This window comes from Petromyzon marinus, chromosome 54 (assembly GCF_048934315.1).
Source record: "Petromyzon marinus isolate PM22_M1 ecotype Great Lakes invasive population chromosome 54, UKy_Petmar_22M1.pri1.0, whole genome shotgun sequence".
Lineage (NCBI taxonomy): Eukaryota > Metazoa > Chordata > Hyperoartia > Petromyzontiformes > Petromyzontidae > Petromyzon > Petromyzon marinus.
The window spans coordinates 404,282-420,603 of record NC_133720.1 but is presented as its reverse complement, the minus strand read 5'-3'; the positions used below and the strand labels follow the sequence as shown (position 1 = coordinate 420,603).

The 16,322-nt window shown below is 52.8% G+C and overlaps 1 protein-coding gene across 6 annotated transcripts in view; it reads left to right on the top strand.

Annotated features, from left to right (window-relative positions):
• The first annotated feature begins 869 nt into the window (after positions 1 to 869).
• The window catches only part of SLC7A7 (solute carrier family 7 member 7), a 35,568-nt gene continuing 20,115 nt past the window's right edge, over positions 870 to 16,322 (top strand). The window contains exons 1-3 of one of the 6 annotated variants that reach the window (XM_032974864.2): positions 870 to 1,152; positions 4,938 to 5,001; positions 15,428 to 15,982. In XM_032974864.2, coding sequence (XP_032830755.1) covers positions 15,445 to 15,982 — 538 coding nt within the window. In that variant the 5' untranslated portion in view covers positions 870 to 1,152; positions 4,938 to 5,001; positions 15,428 to 15,444. Of the gene's footprint in view, positions 1,153 to 4,884; positions 5,091 to 13,080; positions 13,145 to 15,427; positions 15,983 to 16,322 lie in introns of those variants that run through there. The other 5 variants (XM_032974861.2, XM_032974862.2, XM_032974863.2 and 2 more) reach the window with 5 other exon arrangements.

Below are 16,322 nucleotides of genomic sequence, written 5' to 3'. Positions count from 1 at the left end.
GCTGCTGGCCAAGCCGCCCTCGACACAAGCAGAGTTGTGAGAGCTCCTCCTGGGGCTCGGCCACCAACTCACGACTCCTCGCCACCCATGTGGGACTGCAGACCCCGGGCTGGGAGCGCGCCCCGGGTGAGGGGAGCAGGAGGGCGCAGCGGGCACCGCGAGCCTCCCCGCTTGTATCATCTCAGCCATCGCCAGCATCAATCCACTGCTAGATGAAGGCCTGACTCAATTCGACACCGTCTCTCAGGATTCCTTCGATGTAACGATCCACCTAGCGCTTAACTACACACGAGCAAAACGACATCGATCCATCTCGGGGGGTTCGTCCTCTACGAACGCGTTCCATCCCCCCTTGTCTGCCATTCCGGCACCGTTCTTCGCCATCGCCCTTCGTACCTTCTCGTGACGCCTCTTGCCTGAGCCCACTGCGTCGTTTCTCAGCTTGTGTCGCCACGTGGCTACTGCTCGTGCCGACGACGACGTGGAGACAAAACAACACGGCCACTCGCCGCGATCTCTCGCTGCGCTAAACCCCCATGGCGAGCAATGAGCCCAGTCACAAGGGCAGCTCACGCAGAGGCCTGTGCCATCGTCATCTCGCTCTTCTAGGCTAGCACGAAGGAAGGCGCCGCTACGTCTCGCAGCAAGAGTCGATGTTGCTCTGCGTGATCGCTATGGAGGAATTGCGTTTTGTCATTTTTCGAATGTGGGAAAATTGGACCGTGACGCCGGCACACAACGGCCTACGGCTCTTGCAAACGACGTCACGGGATCTATAACGTTCACTGTGAGTGAAGCGGGCGGCGTGTAGCACTATGTTGTAGGGTCATTACACCGCATTGATAACCAGGGCGGCCGCCGGGAACTGAACCGCGAACTCTGCAGCAATCGACGAGCGCCGCGCTGTGTGGCGCGTCCCAGCAGGCGGCTGTGGTGGGAGCGTGGCGGCCCTTCCAGACAGTGGCGGGCGGCCTGTCGCCTCTCTGCAGCGCCCAGCTCGATCACGGGCGGCCCGTCGCCTCTCTGCAGCGCCCAGCTCGATCACGGGCGGCCTGTCGCCTCTCAGCAGCGCCCTGCTCGATCACGGGCGGCCTGTCGTCGCAGACTTGAGGACGTTGCTGCTGTCACGCCTCGTGGTGCACGCGCTGCCAGGTATGCTACTTCTGTTTTGTGACACAGTCGCACATTTTTAAGCCATTACCGTTAATAATTAACCCCGCATTAAGCATTATTATTATTGTTACACAGCAGCATCCGGGCTGGTCCGAGACTCACCTCCATCTCCACCACAACGCCCTGAACTGGGATGACCGTGCCCAAGAGCTCCCACTCCACGGGCAGTAAAGAATCGTCGCACACTCCATCCGATCGAAACACAAAGCGGTTTTAGTTATTAATCTTGGGCTCGTTCACCCAGGAAAGCCTAGCTGTGTCTCAAGACTTTTCGTGAGGAGGTGGTGGGGGGTGTCGCTGTGTGTGTACTTCAGCATGGGGAATATTTCGACGAATACCAGCTGCATAGTGGTGTGTTTTTTTGCTGATAAAAATGAAATACGTGACGAATCTAAGATACATTTCCTTCGTGCGCATAACACAATTGGCAAATGTGTACAGCACAGGTCACGTGTGTGAGGTGTACTGCAGATGTGCCTGGCTCAGCAGACTCGGGCACGCGATTTCGCAAGAGCCGCCACCATAAAAGACAAAGGTCCCCCGTATAGCCTGAACAGAACGTTGGGGCAAGTGCTGTTAGCGAGTGCCTGTGAAGGCCGGTACGGCACACGAGAGGGTGGGTGGCCAGCACCCCGCCCAGCCGCCTTTGTCTCCCTAGTGGCGATGTTTACACATCGCACCAGGGTACTACTTTGAGGCTGAGTCAACCTTGGGGAGGGCCGGGACCGGTTCGGATAATCGTCACTGGTGTTGGTGGCCGTGAGCGGGGATCGAACTCGGGTCCATAGCGCAGCACGCTAACCGCTTCAATACCGCTCCCCATCACCATCATCACGATCACGATGATCACCTCTGTCACCATCACCATAATCACCACCATCACCACGATGACCACTATCAGGATCACCATGATCACCATTACCACGGTCATCACCATGACCACCATCACCACCATCACCACCACCACCACGATCACCACCATCGTGGTGTCACCCACTCGCCCAGTTTCGCCGCGAATCGAGAGACACTACGCCACTGTTCCAGGAGTAACCATTTATGTATCTTTTCGGTAGGGTGCTGCTGCTACATTCGCTTTATTAATGCTGAGTTGTGTTTATTATCCGTGCGGGAGGAAACCTGAACCCTCCCCGCCTCTCAGCCTCCCGCCCGCAGGGGGGCCGAGTCACGGTGGTGGTGGGGGTGGTGCCTGTTCGCCCACTCACTCCGCACGGGGTGCACCTGCCAGGATATGCCGCGCTCGGTAAAGAGGTCGCTCGCTCAGATTCGGGCGAAGCAAGGATCGAGGCTGCCCGGCTCGGCTCTTCTGGTTTCGTGGTTTCCAAACCGTTCGCCCCTGTGCTGGAGTGGGCCCGGCAGCACCGAGTGTCCCTTTGGGCCAATCCAAGTTCATTTGCCTCCCGAACGGCGAATCCTCCACACAAAGAAGACAAAGATCCCCCGTGTAGCCTTAACAGTATTTTGAGGAACGTGCTGTTACCTATGAAGGCCGGCACGCCTGGACGCCTTTGTTTCCCCAATGCTGATGTTTAGGAGCCCCGAATGTGGTGGCTGGGCGAGTGATCGTGTGTGTGGGGAACAGATGAAGAGAGAGAGTGTGAGACACTGATATTCCATTTGACGTCCCTAACAATCGGGGATAAATGCTGTTTCGCATGGAAGTTAAATGTGGAATAATTAAATAGGCCGGCCGTTGGGTGAGAAGCACGTCCCTCCGCACTAAGGCAGCAAACTCGCTTCCCACTGGGCCAAACTTGCAGGTCCGCCGCCCAAACGAGGAGACGCTCGATCCATAATTCATTCACAAACGCGACCCGTGCGTGTGAATGAGTAATTGCGAATTAAGCGCAGAGCCACGCAGGGGACCCAGGGGTAGGGTCACCCGCAGATTTGGGTGCCTGGCTCGCACATTTGCCCGTGACATCGCTCCCAGAGTGCCAGACCTCTCCATCTTATCAGAAGCTACACATCTCGCTCGGGGGGTTTGCAGTTTTTCCTACGCGAATTTTTAAATGAGTGTTTGATTTAGATGCTGGTAAGAGATAAGATTCGGTTTTGGATTATTATTTGTTTTGTATTTGTTGCGTTCATGTAGTATGCAATTTTCGTGCACACAATGTGAATGTATCCCAATAATAGACAGAACTATACCCGGCCAATTATATCTGATTGACGTTGTCCGCGTGGGGCTTGTCAGAGCGGCACTGTCGTTGTTGAAGTTACCGCATCCAATTCGTCCATGGGCAAGGACAAACATCGCTACCACATTGTAAGATAGCAACACTTGTGTCGCACCAATGTATTCCTTTGGCTTTGTATGGTTCATGATGTAGAGCAACAGTTATAATTTTATATTCATGTCGTCGAGCCAGATGATTGCATCCGGAGTAGGGGAGTGGTGGATCGCTTTGATAATTCCTCCTTTATACAGATTTCTGTATGAGCCTGAAGGGTCTCTATGTGAGTCACTGGGTCTCAGGGTGAATCTATAATATCTCCGTCTTCTTTTTCGTACGTTAACAGCCACCACACGCAATCGGAGCTACTCCACAATCAGTGAAGCAGGAGATTAACTCATGGACCGACCATCCACAAGAGATCTCCATCTGCTTAGCGACCACTAACAGAGGCAGTTTCCACTCCGCTCGATGGGAACGGGAGTACAACCCAGGCCCTTCAACATTCGTTCTCAGGGCCTCCCGTTCCTCACAGAGAGGACACTCCTGGGACCGTTCCCCAGAACGGAGAGGAACCGCATTGCCATCGAACTGTTGGCGATATCGTTCCCATCATTGCGCAAGCATAGGCGATGCACTGTCCACTGCAGTTTGTAGTGAGGTGCGACTATGATCTCCGCAAGGGTTGATGGATCACAAAGAGATTTGTGAAACTGCCAGAACCGGCTGGGCGGGTCAGGCGTCCAGATGGGAACAGCAGCGGTGACGTCTCAGAGCCAGACGCTCCCCAGCGACGGGCACGCTCGTACACCGCATCTCAACTCCAGACATTAAAGAGCGCCGCTCCCTCCCTCCATTTCAGTTTTCAGTTTCATTTATTTGGTATAGCCCTGTGAGCCATTCGGCTCTTGAATCGGGTGCAACCGCAACAAACAAAAACATGAACAAGAAAACATCTTAAAGTAACTATGTGACTGTGCAAACAGAATATCCAGGAAAAAACATCAAAATATTCCTGAAAAAGCACCGTACACCAACGCTGTGTGCAAAAATCCCAGTGGGATGCAAGTCAAACAACAACAACCACAAGACAACTAAGATTAAGGCCATCAGTCTAACTCCGTACTACAACAAACACAAACATGGCCAAACTAAAAAACGTTTTCGAAATCACCAAAATAAAGCCATCCACCCCTCCCCTCTCCCCACGACCCCCCCCACACTCCCTCCTCCTTTCTCCCCATACTCCTCCCTCCCCCCTCCCCCCCATACTCCTCCCTCCCCCCTCCTCCCCATACTCCTCCCACCCCCTCCCCATACTCCTCCCACCCCCTCCCCATACTCCTCCCACCCCTCCCCATACTCCTCCCTCCCCCCTTCCCCCCATACTCCTCCCTCCCCTCCCCATACTCCTCCCTCCCCCCTCCCCCCCATACTCCTCCCACCCCTCCCCATACTCCTCCCACCCCTCCCCATACTCCTCCCACCCCCTCCCCATACTCCTCCCTCCCCCTCCCCATACTCCTCCCCTCCCTCTCCGCCCCCTCTGTGCCGGTTCCTGGGTTGCAGCGGTACGCGTTGCGGCAAGGAGGAAACAGTGTGGAAGAAGAGGCGGTCGGGTGGTGAAGAGGAGGTGAGAAGGAGGTTTGGAAGAGGTGAGGAGGGCAGAGCTCCTCGCGCGCTCCAGCCTCGACCAGCAGCACGGACCTCATCAGAGACGAGGTGTCGTTCTCTCCCCGCCTCTTGTTCTCGTCTCTCTTCCGTCTCTCGCTCTCGTCCTGTCTCTCGCTCTCTCCCCGTATTTGTCTCTCCGTCGCTCTCCTCGTCTCTCGTCTCTCTCCCCGTCTCTCTCTCCGTCTCTCTCCCCGTCTCTCGTTCTCGTCTCTCTCCCCGTCTCTCTCCGTCTCTCTCCCCGTATTTGTCTCTCTCTCCCTCTCTCTCCCCATATTTGTCTCTCTCTCCGTCTCTCTCTCCGTCTCTCTCCCCGTCTCTCGTTCTCGTCTCTCTCCCCGTCTCTCTCCCCGTCTCTCTCTCCATATTTGTCTCTCTCTCCGTCTCTCTCCCCATATTTGTCTCTCTCCCCGTCTCTCTCTCCGTCTCTCTCTCCGTCTCTCTCCCCGTCTCTCCGTCTCTCTGTCTCCCCGTCTCTCTCTCCGTCTCTCTCCCCGTCTCTTGTTCTCGTCTCTCTCCCCGTCTCTTGTTGTCGTCTCTCTCCCCGTATTTGTCTCTCTGTCTCCCCGTAATTGTCTCTCCGTCTCTCTCCCCGTCTCTCCGTCTCTCTCCCCGTCTCTCGCTCTCTCCCCGTAGTTGTCTCTCCGTCTCTCTCCCCGTCTCTCCGTCTCTCTCCCCGTAGTTGTCTCTCCGTCTCTCCCCGTCTCTCTCCCATCCCTCGCTCTCTTCCTGTATCCCCTCCCCGTCTCTCTTCGTCTCTCTCCCCATCCCTCGCTGTGCCCGTTTCTCGCCAGCGCCGTCTCCATTCCGCCCAGCTGATGATATCACCCGCAACCATGCGTGGGTGCTGTGCACGGGCAGGGGTACTCGTGTATTGGAATCAGAGGGGGGCACTCTGAGTGAGAGGGGGGGGGGTACTCTGAGAGGGGGATACTCTGATTAAGAGGGGGGTACTCTGAGGGAGGGAGGGGGGTCTCAGAGAAAAGGGGGGGGGGGCTAAGTTGGTTCTTGTTGACTCTGCGCTTTGTGCGTCAGTCCTCGCTGTGCCTCTCATCCTCCTGCTCGTGATTGCTCAGTCACGACGCGTCGAGGCGCGGCTGCATTGAGGCAAAAACACACATTAAAACACAGACACACAAACACACACACAGACACACACAGGTCGCCTCTGTTGTTGTGCGTGATGTGTGGCCGAACCTGTTCCCACGCCGGGGTGCGTAGCCACCCCCGCAGCGCAGCCCGGGGTTAACTTCCTCCGTGGTGTCCTCTGACCGCTCCGTCCGGGACTCCAGTACAGGGAAGTGAATGCACGTTCCCAACTCGCACACTGGAATTTCACTTCACTTTTCAAATTGAAATTAGTGCCGTTTATAATTAGCTTTTAAAATGGTTCGGGGAAATCCATGTCATGTAAAAAAAAACAACGCGTGCAACTCGCATAGAGGCTAACCGTGTTCACGTAACGATTCTGAAGAAATGAGTTGTGGGTTTGACGAATGAGTTGTGGGTTTGACGAATGAGTTGTGGGTTTGACGAATGAGTTGTGGGTTTGACGAATGAGTTGTAGGTGGAAATCGGCCATCCGTGACGGGTTCCGTGCCATCACAGAGTTGTTGAACGCCCGGTTGCGAACAGCGGCCGCATCAGCAGGGCACGACGTCAATGACCATCGGTCACTCACTAAGACACCAACCAGTGCTCCTGGAGGGACACGGTTTGATTTGAGCTGTCGGGGAGTTGATTCTCTCCTGAATGGAAACACTGGAAGAGCAGACCCACCGGACTTCAAAAGATACCGAAAAACTGATTTCGTTAACCTATTTGAGGAAACCGTGGACAATGAGGATACATTTATTTTCGTCAGAGTTGTATCCCGCCTCGAGGTGATAGTTATATTTTGGGCTCTGTTTGGGGTCACGGAGTTTGTTTTTCGTGACGTTGACAGTCGTAGATCAGGGCGGTCGTGGATGTCGCATTTCAGTTTTTTTGGCACAGAAAATAAGGGTGAAAAAAACACCGTGCTTGATGTTTGATGTAAATAAAAATGGGGGATAAGGACCATTTTTAAACCTCCACGCCCGATGAAATCATCACAGGGTGTTTAAAATTCCGTAGAAGATGTAGACTTGAGATATTGCTGTCCTGAACCACGCCACATAGGCGATGGGAATGCGAAAGTCAAAAGACGGTGGATTGGCGTGCGTGTTCGTGTGAGGGCGCAGGTGTCACCCACGATCACATCCAGGCTTCTTACGACTGCACCTGCTTGTCTACGGTCACGTGCGAATCGACGTGAATAACGTGAATCGGCATGGATAGTAAACTGCGTCCACACAAACACGGCAGCGGCAGCAGTTGATGCAGATACTCAGTACACAGATGGAAAATTGAAAACTCTCCGGTCAGTATGCAGAGACTGTGGTCACCACCCACAACTGACCATGGAACATAGAGCGACTCACAAACACGAAGGAGGAGGCATCATCACAGCGATGATTCACCACTCCGCTACTTCTGACTCATCCCAATGTAAAATTATTGCTGTTGCTCTCGAGCGCAGCAGATACAAGTTAGATGATGCCACGATACTCATTTTCACTGATTAGAGTCACGGATGGCGCCAGCGCGGATGGTAGGTCTCTCGCTGTACTTCACTGCGCTATTGACGCGGTGTTCATGACGTTGATATCAACGATTTTGTAGCCGGCCATGCGATGCCGTCACGGGTTTGCAATGCCCCTCGGCACGCTGGGCCCTGCGGGCCAACGCGTCGTCACGTGGCCAAGAGGCGCTCCCTCGCGATGGAGGACGCAGATAATGGAGTAGGGTGGAGTAACGTGGACTCCGGCAGGGCTGTGACTTCACCAGAGACCCTATAGGTTTACGCACAAGAGGTCACGCGGTTGTGTTGGTTATTATTTTACCCATTAACAAAGATTCCAGCTCGCCGTGTAACACCCTTTGCGTATTCACACGCACGCGCTCGCACGTCCGCTGTTGTGGTTTCATCTTCCCCAAAGCCTGCTGACACTATTGCGACGCAGCCTGAAAGCGGTCGAGTGGAACTCGCGGTTCACAGTTGGTGTTGGGCGAATGGAGAAAGGTTTCACCGTATAGACTCTCGTATCTGGTGGTTTGGTGGTGGAGAGCAGGGAAGGGTTCAACCACAGACAGTGGAGGCCGGACCTTAGCTTGGGCAGTTGCTGACCGTGAGCACTGCCCCATAGTGCATTAGAGTTACCATTCACTTCTAGTTACCATTCTCGTATAGTTACCATTCTCTTCTACTCTTGTGTATGATAGCATCTGTTCAGTAGCTCGATGCCAATGTCGAGGTGTGATAATTAGCACAGCGAGAGGGCTGAGAGTTTTCTGTAGTTACTCGCGTCGTTACCATCAAAGTGATGTATGTGCAGCTATTGTTATATTGGTTGATGTCATGGCCTGAGATGATGGGGAATATTTTTTATTAGCCATTTTCTCATTGTCATTCCGCCACTGTTTTGGTGAAACAATGGCCATTTTCCTAAAAATTCGGTACTTTTTTGTAATTTACGTGTGGCCGGCTTTCATCAGTGCTCGCTAACAGCCCCTGCCTCAACAGTCTGTTAAGGCGATACGGGGGATATTTGTCTGTGTGTAAGACGGACGGAGCCTGATTGGTCAGGTCAGTCTGTCGCGAGGGGCGAGTCTGGTGACATCAGCGTGCATCCTCGATTCCCATTGGCACTGCTCCCCAGGTGCTGATTGGCATGCGGGGGATTTTGCATGAGAAAATACTTCTGCTCATGAATGGGGCCTCTGAAGAAAATTCCTTTCGGAACTCGCGCAAAACAGCGCATCACCCGGCATTAGAGAGCAGTTTGCAGAAGGAGACCACAAAACTGCTTCCAAGATTCCTTCAAGTGACCTTTGATTAACACACAAAGTAGGGGGCACACTTCTCTACATGGCCACCTTTCAGATAATTATCGCAGTTTTAGCACTTAGAACCGGAATCTAGTGAATGTAGGTGATACATCTAGTTTCAAATTTAATGTATTATTGTTCAGTCATTTGTATCTGGCCAATACTCGGCTCTTGCGAACCGAGTTTAATCGAGGGTGGGGCTGAAACCTGGGATTGGAACCCAGGATCTCAGCCGTGTTGGCTCAGTGCTCCAACATGAGCCACACACCCGCCTCTCCTGACCCCTCACCCATCCGCGGCACATGTAGGGCCACGCACATTGGTAACTGCCAACGAGCGCAAACGCGTCCCGTCCAGCACCGCGCAGATCCTCGCGCTCACAGCGCAATGCAGCACCCATGGAGCTCTGTGGAGAGGCTATTTCAGGAATCGTGTTGGCAGTGGTGCGCAAACAGAGAGGCTGTGCGTGGCACTGACACTGCTTCATGACGAGTGTGCGCCCTTTGCGCCGAGATTGTTCCTGGTCTCATTTGTTGCTTACCCCAGATTGATGTTGTTTTACTCTTAATATGCATTCGTCCATTAAGTTCATAAAAGTTAAAAAGCTTTGTTACCTAATATCTGCGAAGTTTTACTCCAACCCTATTTTAAAAATAATTACCTCTTGACCTTGACATATTTCAAATGTCACAGCCACTCTGCTGTACCCTGGGGGAGCGATGCATCACTGGACTCGAATATTATATATATATTTTATCCTTCACGAGCCCAGCAACCAAGGTAGAGATCTAAGGGCAGATTGTGGGACGCTGCCCTCAGGGCAGATCGTGGAGGTTCCTGCGCTTCCTCACCACTGTGCAGCAGCAGCAGCAGCATCTAGCGCAGAGTGGAGCGTGGCGTTGTGGTGTTGCTGGCTTTGGCCACGGTGATGTCTTGATCTTATAACTCGACTGGCAAGAGAACGCGTAAACTTATTTGCAGTTTGCATGTCTCTGTGGATATATTATAGCAGGATGTTCGCCAGAACAGGGAGCCAGGGGATTGGTGTCGGTCTCAGGGTTCTGGTTGTGATGCTCATTGCGTTATTTAATGATGCATCTGGAAGGTTTGTAGAGGAGCTCCAGGACCAGGTTGGAGCGCAGTGACTCTGCCACTGAGTAGACCGGTGAGAGGGCGACGGTTCGCAGAACATCATCCGAGGCGCCCCAGGTCGTTCCTGCAAGTTTATGGGTAATGTGATGAGTGTGTAATGTGATCGCATTACAGTGCTTAAAACAAATTTCTAGCAATTTAAATTACACCATTCCACAACAGTAACTCTGGAAACGCTAAAGAAAGCTTTTACAGTGTATAATCACGCTCTAGCACAGCGGTTATTAACAGCAAGTGGTAAAGTATTTTAGCCGACGCTTTATGAAAAAGAGCGTACAAATAGGTAAATGTCATGTAATAATAATTTTCAGCACTTTGTAAATCCGCTGCTGGAGGAAGGCCTCCTCCCGCCGTGGCGGTTACAAGGGGGACGTTCGATCATACTTCACCGCACTGGTCGATGTGGGCGGTGGGGGGTAGGACTGATTCTGATATCGCTCTCCACTGACGTTAGCCGTGGTTGGGAATTAAATTTTTGTAGCCAGGTTCATAGCACACGCCGTTAACCACAGCGCCACTGCTTCCCACCAGTCCCCACGCTAATGCAATGAAAACGGCGGAGCCAAACGGCGTCACGTAGATGATTCTATTACAGCTGCCATGCCACGTGAGTGCAGGTTTCCCATACAGAGACACTGCAGTTTGATTTGTGTTGTTTGCATATTGAATTAAACACAAGTCAGTGGGTGATGCAATGAATGAAACGCAGTCTCGTGTGTGTGTTCACACCACAGGCAGACAGCGCAGTGACGGCGGGACCTCTTAGGGGCCGTCCATAAATGACGTCACGCACCTGGGGGGGGGGGGGTCAGACATTTGTGACGATGTGTGACGAGGGGGGGGGTTTGAGAAATGTAACGTCACATCAAAATGCGCAACTTTAAATAAGTATAGACAACACGTTCTACTTAATGAAATAGACTTTTTAATAAATGTTTTCTCCTACAACATCAGAGTGCAGCGCTACATTAATTACGCACCACAATGACAATAGTTTAAAGCGATTTGAAGTATGTGTTTTTTTGGGGGGGGGGGGGCAGAGCTTTGTGACGTCATATTTGAGGGGGGGGTCTGACTTTGTGACGTCGTGTGACGAAGGGGGGGGGGGTCAAAAATTGTAATAATGTCAGAAATATAACATTGCCAATTATGTATTCAGGAAGGCCTCAATGTGGCTCAAGACTCCATCATAGGAGGGGGTCCTGCATTGAGATGTTTGGCCGGTACCATTCATGATGAAGCGTTTGGCTCCTTGTGGCAGGAACCCAGAGAAAGCCCAGGCCCAGGCTCTTGAGGGGCCACACTCGGTGCTGCCACCTTGTGGCAGCCTCCTCGCCTACAACGCCCAGCCAGCCCTGGTGGAGGTTTCCCATCTTTGTACTAACCGGACTCAAGTCTGCTTAGCTTTCGAGATCTGATGAAGTTAGGTGGTAATCTTCTCGTCGGTGTAATCTCCGTGCCCTTAGGATCTATGTCCCAGCTGTGTTCCGCCACAGTTTAATCTCAATATCCTAACACCTGTTTCATTGACAGAAAGGGTAAAACATTTTCTTATTTTCATTAACTAAATCTGAGTCTGCAAAATGACTCAACTGTGATGGAATTTAGAACTGATAGTTAACAGTAAAAACACTTATGGATGAGAAAACACACCAATAAATGTAATTGCCCATGGTTAAACCTTAGTACCAATGGACTTCAGAAGTGCCCTATTCCTGGCATCTAGCATTTCAAAATTACTTTATCTGGTATAAAACTGTTATTAACATGCACTTTATCAACTTTATGCTGAACAGGTGATTGTTTTTGTGCCTGGCTTTTTGTTCACGAGTGCGCCCCGAATTACAGACTTCCGCTGGGCCCCCGCTCCAGGTACCCAAGTGCCTTGCGTAGCACTGAGGCCTCACAAACGCAGCGCCACACCCTACTTGGGTGTCAGCCTGGGCTGCCTCGCCTCGTTTACCAAACAAAACGCCAACGAGCTGCGGACGTCTGTCGGGGCAGACAGAGCAGACTGCCGGCCCACGTGCGGGTAGAGACTCGCAAGCAGCGCGATGCCTAGAACATATTGGGGACTGCAGAACGTCGATGTGAATACGCCGTTTGAAATTCGCATTATTAGCAATTTCACACTTGAGCAAACAAACCCGAAACATTTCTAAGGATAAAAAATGTACAGGTTAACCTGGCGGGCTGCACCCTTGGATGTTGCGTGGCCTGGCCGAGTACGATGTCCTCTGTAAAGAGTACACGATGAACTTCTTGACCATTAGTTGTGTGTGCAGTGTCGCGCCACTGCTTTAGACTCACACCGCAGCTCCCTTGGGCAACAACGACAAGAAACCGCTCCGCAAGAATCACCTCCACCACTTCGTGTCGAGTGAGTTTCGTGCAGGGATAGTTGTATACAAGATTCCTCGGCAGATTATAAGGCTTGGCAGGACGCCTCGTGCGCGCCGGTGGGATTCTGAAGGTAATCTCGCCGCTGCTCACAAAACAAATTATATTCTAGTCGTGTGCATGATTGCAGCAGCAGCAAAAAATTCAGGAGCTCGATGCCAATGTGGAGGTCTGCTGCTGGCCACGACGAGAGGGCTTCAGCAGGAGTGCAAGCTGCACACACCACACACAAACCCGTGTGTGGTCACTCCTGCAGTGACGTGAGACAGCAAATTCCCGACCTGGGAGAATGGCACCACGTCAACTAATGCAGCACACTCGGTCATGGAAAGATTAAAACGAAAAAAAAGCAGGAAAATAAATACATTAAGAATATGGAAATGTTATTTTGTAAAACCTTTATTTCTACCGCTGTCCAGCTCCGCACTAGTTAACTATTGCAATTCAAATCACCCTAATGCTCCGTCCCGCACCAGTGGCCCAGTTGGTTTGTCCCAGCGACACGGCTCCTGGGGCTCTTTCCCCTGGGAGGCGTGGACTCTGCTCACGGCGGGGGGGGGGGGGAACCTCGGGACTGTGTGAGGCCACACTGCGCATGCAGGTGGTGACAGAGGCTGCTGCACTCACCGCTTCTGTCCACAGAGGTGAGAATACTCTCTGCGTGCGACGCTGTTGTTCCATTGCGGTTCACAGCGGAGTACTGGGTAATGATCAATGGGTTCACACTGCCAGCGTACGACTCTGTTGGGACTCTTAATGGTTTTCACGTAACCATCATATGATGTTGATGTAGAGCAATGGCTGTCATTTTACATTGAGGTGGTTGATGAGCCAGATGATTGCGTCAGGAGTAGCGGAGTGGTGCGTCGCTGCTGTTATGATGCATCATTGGGTCTTTCACAAGGAACAGGTGTTTGTGACTTCTTGTGAGCTCCATTCAGCTTTCCAAGCTTTCGTCATCATCACCAGGGCTAAAGTTGCACGGTTGAAGTTGAAGCGCATGGGTCCAAAAGGGTTTGTGTGGTGAGGGAGATTCTTGAGATTCTGGGATTATCATCTTTTGTTATTGATGTCCTTATTTTAAAATCATGTGAGGGTCCACTGACTGTCCATTGTGGACCGTTATCTCCGTCACAATTGACACCATGGGCCACGTAGTAAACCAATGCATATGCGCTCCTTCAACAGAAAAGGTGTTGCAAATCCACACAAAATCTCTCTGCTGGAGCCCTCTTGCCGTGAGATTGGCGTTTAGCTCTTGAACGTGTTTCTGCCATCACGCGCAAGAATAGTATAGAATCCGTCTCTCGGTGTTATTCCCTGCTTGGCAGAACCGCTGATGGAACAGCCAAAAGAGGGGAGGGGGCGGTGGTGTTCATGCCCTTTAGGCGAAGCACATTGATTGAGAATCCTAAACTGGTGAAGCAACTGATAAGAGTTCAGTGTATCAGTGTACCCGGACTCTGAGCATCTCAAATCTTACGTTTTCTTGCGAAAATATTTTATTTTATCCTTAATGATGTTCATTGGTGCAATTTCACGTTTCCATTGTATGTATTTAGCTTGTGTCTGCATGCGCAGAGCCAGGCAGCAGCAGCAGCAGCACGCAGCACACGCAGCCCGGCTTCATTGTTGGACGCGGTCCCATGGCGGTGTTCGTCACCATCTTGGTCGTGTGTCTGGCACCACCGGGGCTCTAGGCATTGAGCGGCGAGCCCCGCCTGAGCGGCGAGCCCCGCCTGAGCGGCGAGCCCCGCCTGAGCGGCGAGCCCCGCCTGAGCGGCGAGCCCCGCCTGAGCGGCGAGCCCCGCCTGAGCGGCGAGCCCCGCCTGAGCGGCGAGCCCCGCCTGAGCGGCGGCTGCTGCACGCAGTGGGACCCGTGGCCGTTTTGGAACCTGCCGAGCAGGGCCCGGTCACGGTGCTGCAGATCACACTTAGGCGGTGGGATCTAGTTACCAGGGTGGGGGGCGGTTTGACTTGTTACTTGGCTGATAGACAAACGCCTGTCTTCTCTGTGGCTTTTTGTAAAATTGCCCAGACGATCTATCAGAAGCTGTACGGGGGATCTTTGCCTTCGGTAGGGGAGCGGTGGCGTAGAAGTTAGCCCGTGGCGCTACAAACACAGCCGGCCCAAGTTCGATTCCAGCTCACAAACAACGCCAGTGACAAATACCTTAACTGGTCCTGGACATGCCCTAGGTCGACTTAGCCTCAAATGAGTACCCAGTGTGTAAACATTGCTACTGGGGAGATACATGCGGCCGGGCTTGATGCTGGCCACCCACTCCCTCGTGTGCCATGCTGGCTTTCATTAGTGTTCACTATCATAACTGCCAGCACTTTCCCCGATCGTATGTTAAGGCTATACGGGGGTTCTTTATCTTTGCGTGTGATAGTGATTGAGACACTGGGGTGCATTGCGTCGACAGCCGCTGCCATGCCTCGCCTACACCTCTTGTGTTCGTAATCCAACAAAGATTCCCTCCGGCTTGAGAAAAGTGTGCTCGTTACAAGTGGTTGTATTATTATTATTGTTGTTGGGAGAGAGAGATTTGTTAGCTCGATTCATTTCCAGCCTGCTTCATTTGTTCTGTTGTAATGGGTTCTCTTGTCATTTACTGATGCGAGCCCTCCAAGAGCGTTGCAAATACTGTGCGTACACACATCGCCCGGAACTCTAGCACCACTCATTCACTGCATCCAAGCACCATCTGCCTTCAGCAGCTCAAGGTTCTCACCTGGCTCTCAGGTGCTCACCTGTTGAACTTGGCGTATGAGGGACTTTGAGCTCTTGCTCGGCACTTCTGAGGTCTCGAACGAACATTGCGTCAGATTCGCGATCTATGCGCGCGGTACAAAATGTGTTTATTATTCTTGTTACTCATTCTAGTCGTAATGCGTGTGTGTGCATTTGTGTTTGTCCGCAGAAAGCGCCGCTGCAGCGATGGGGAAGGATAAAGGCCGCTACACCGTCACCCCCTCCTCGGAGCAGCACACCAATGGGGGGGGGGGCACTGGCGAGGCGACGGGGTCCACAAACGGCGACGTCCCCGCCCAGGAGGCCCAGGACTCTATGCAGCTGAAAAAGGAGATCTCGCTCGTTAGCGGCGTGTGCCTCATTGTGGGGAACATGATCGGCTCGGGAATCTTCGTCTCGCCCAAGGGGGTCTTGATGTACAGCGCCTCCTATGGCCTGTCGCTCGTCGTCTGGGCGCTGGGCGGGATCTTCTCCGTGTTCGGGGCCCTGTGCTACGCCGAGCTCGGCACCACCATCACCAAGTCGGGCGCCAGTTACGCCTACATCCTGGAGGCCTTCGGCAAGTTCCCGGCCTTCATCCGCCTGTGGACGTCCCTGCTGATCATTGAACCCACGAGCCAGGCCGTCATCGCCATCACGTTCGCCAACTACCTGGTGCAGCCGATCTTCTCCACTTGCGAGCCGCCATACGCCGCCTCTAGGCTCATCGCCGCCGCCTGCATTTGTGAGTCGGCGCGCTGTCTGATGCGCTTCTGACGCTGTTGGCTATGGTTGGCCCCTCCGGCATACAGGGCGCTGTGTCGGCAAAAACAAATAATTATCTCGATGTTGCAGCAGGGCTTGTTTTGGCTACGCATGTAGCTGCCTGTAATCCAGCACTGTGGAGACAGCAGCGAGGGTTGTTGTGAAACTCCCTACCCATGGCTGTCGAGGTGCCGTACCCTAGCTCACCAAGAGAAGGCAGTACAGGAAAATAGACTCCACCTGGTCTATGTGTGTGGGATAGAGTGTTGCCCCCTCACACGCGTGGGTTTTCTCCAGGTGCTAGGGTTTCATCCCAAATG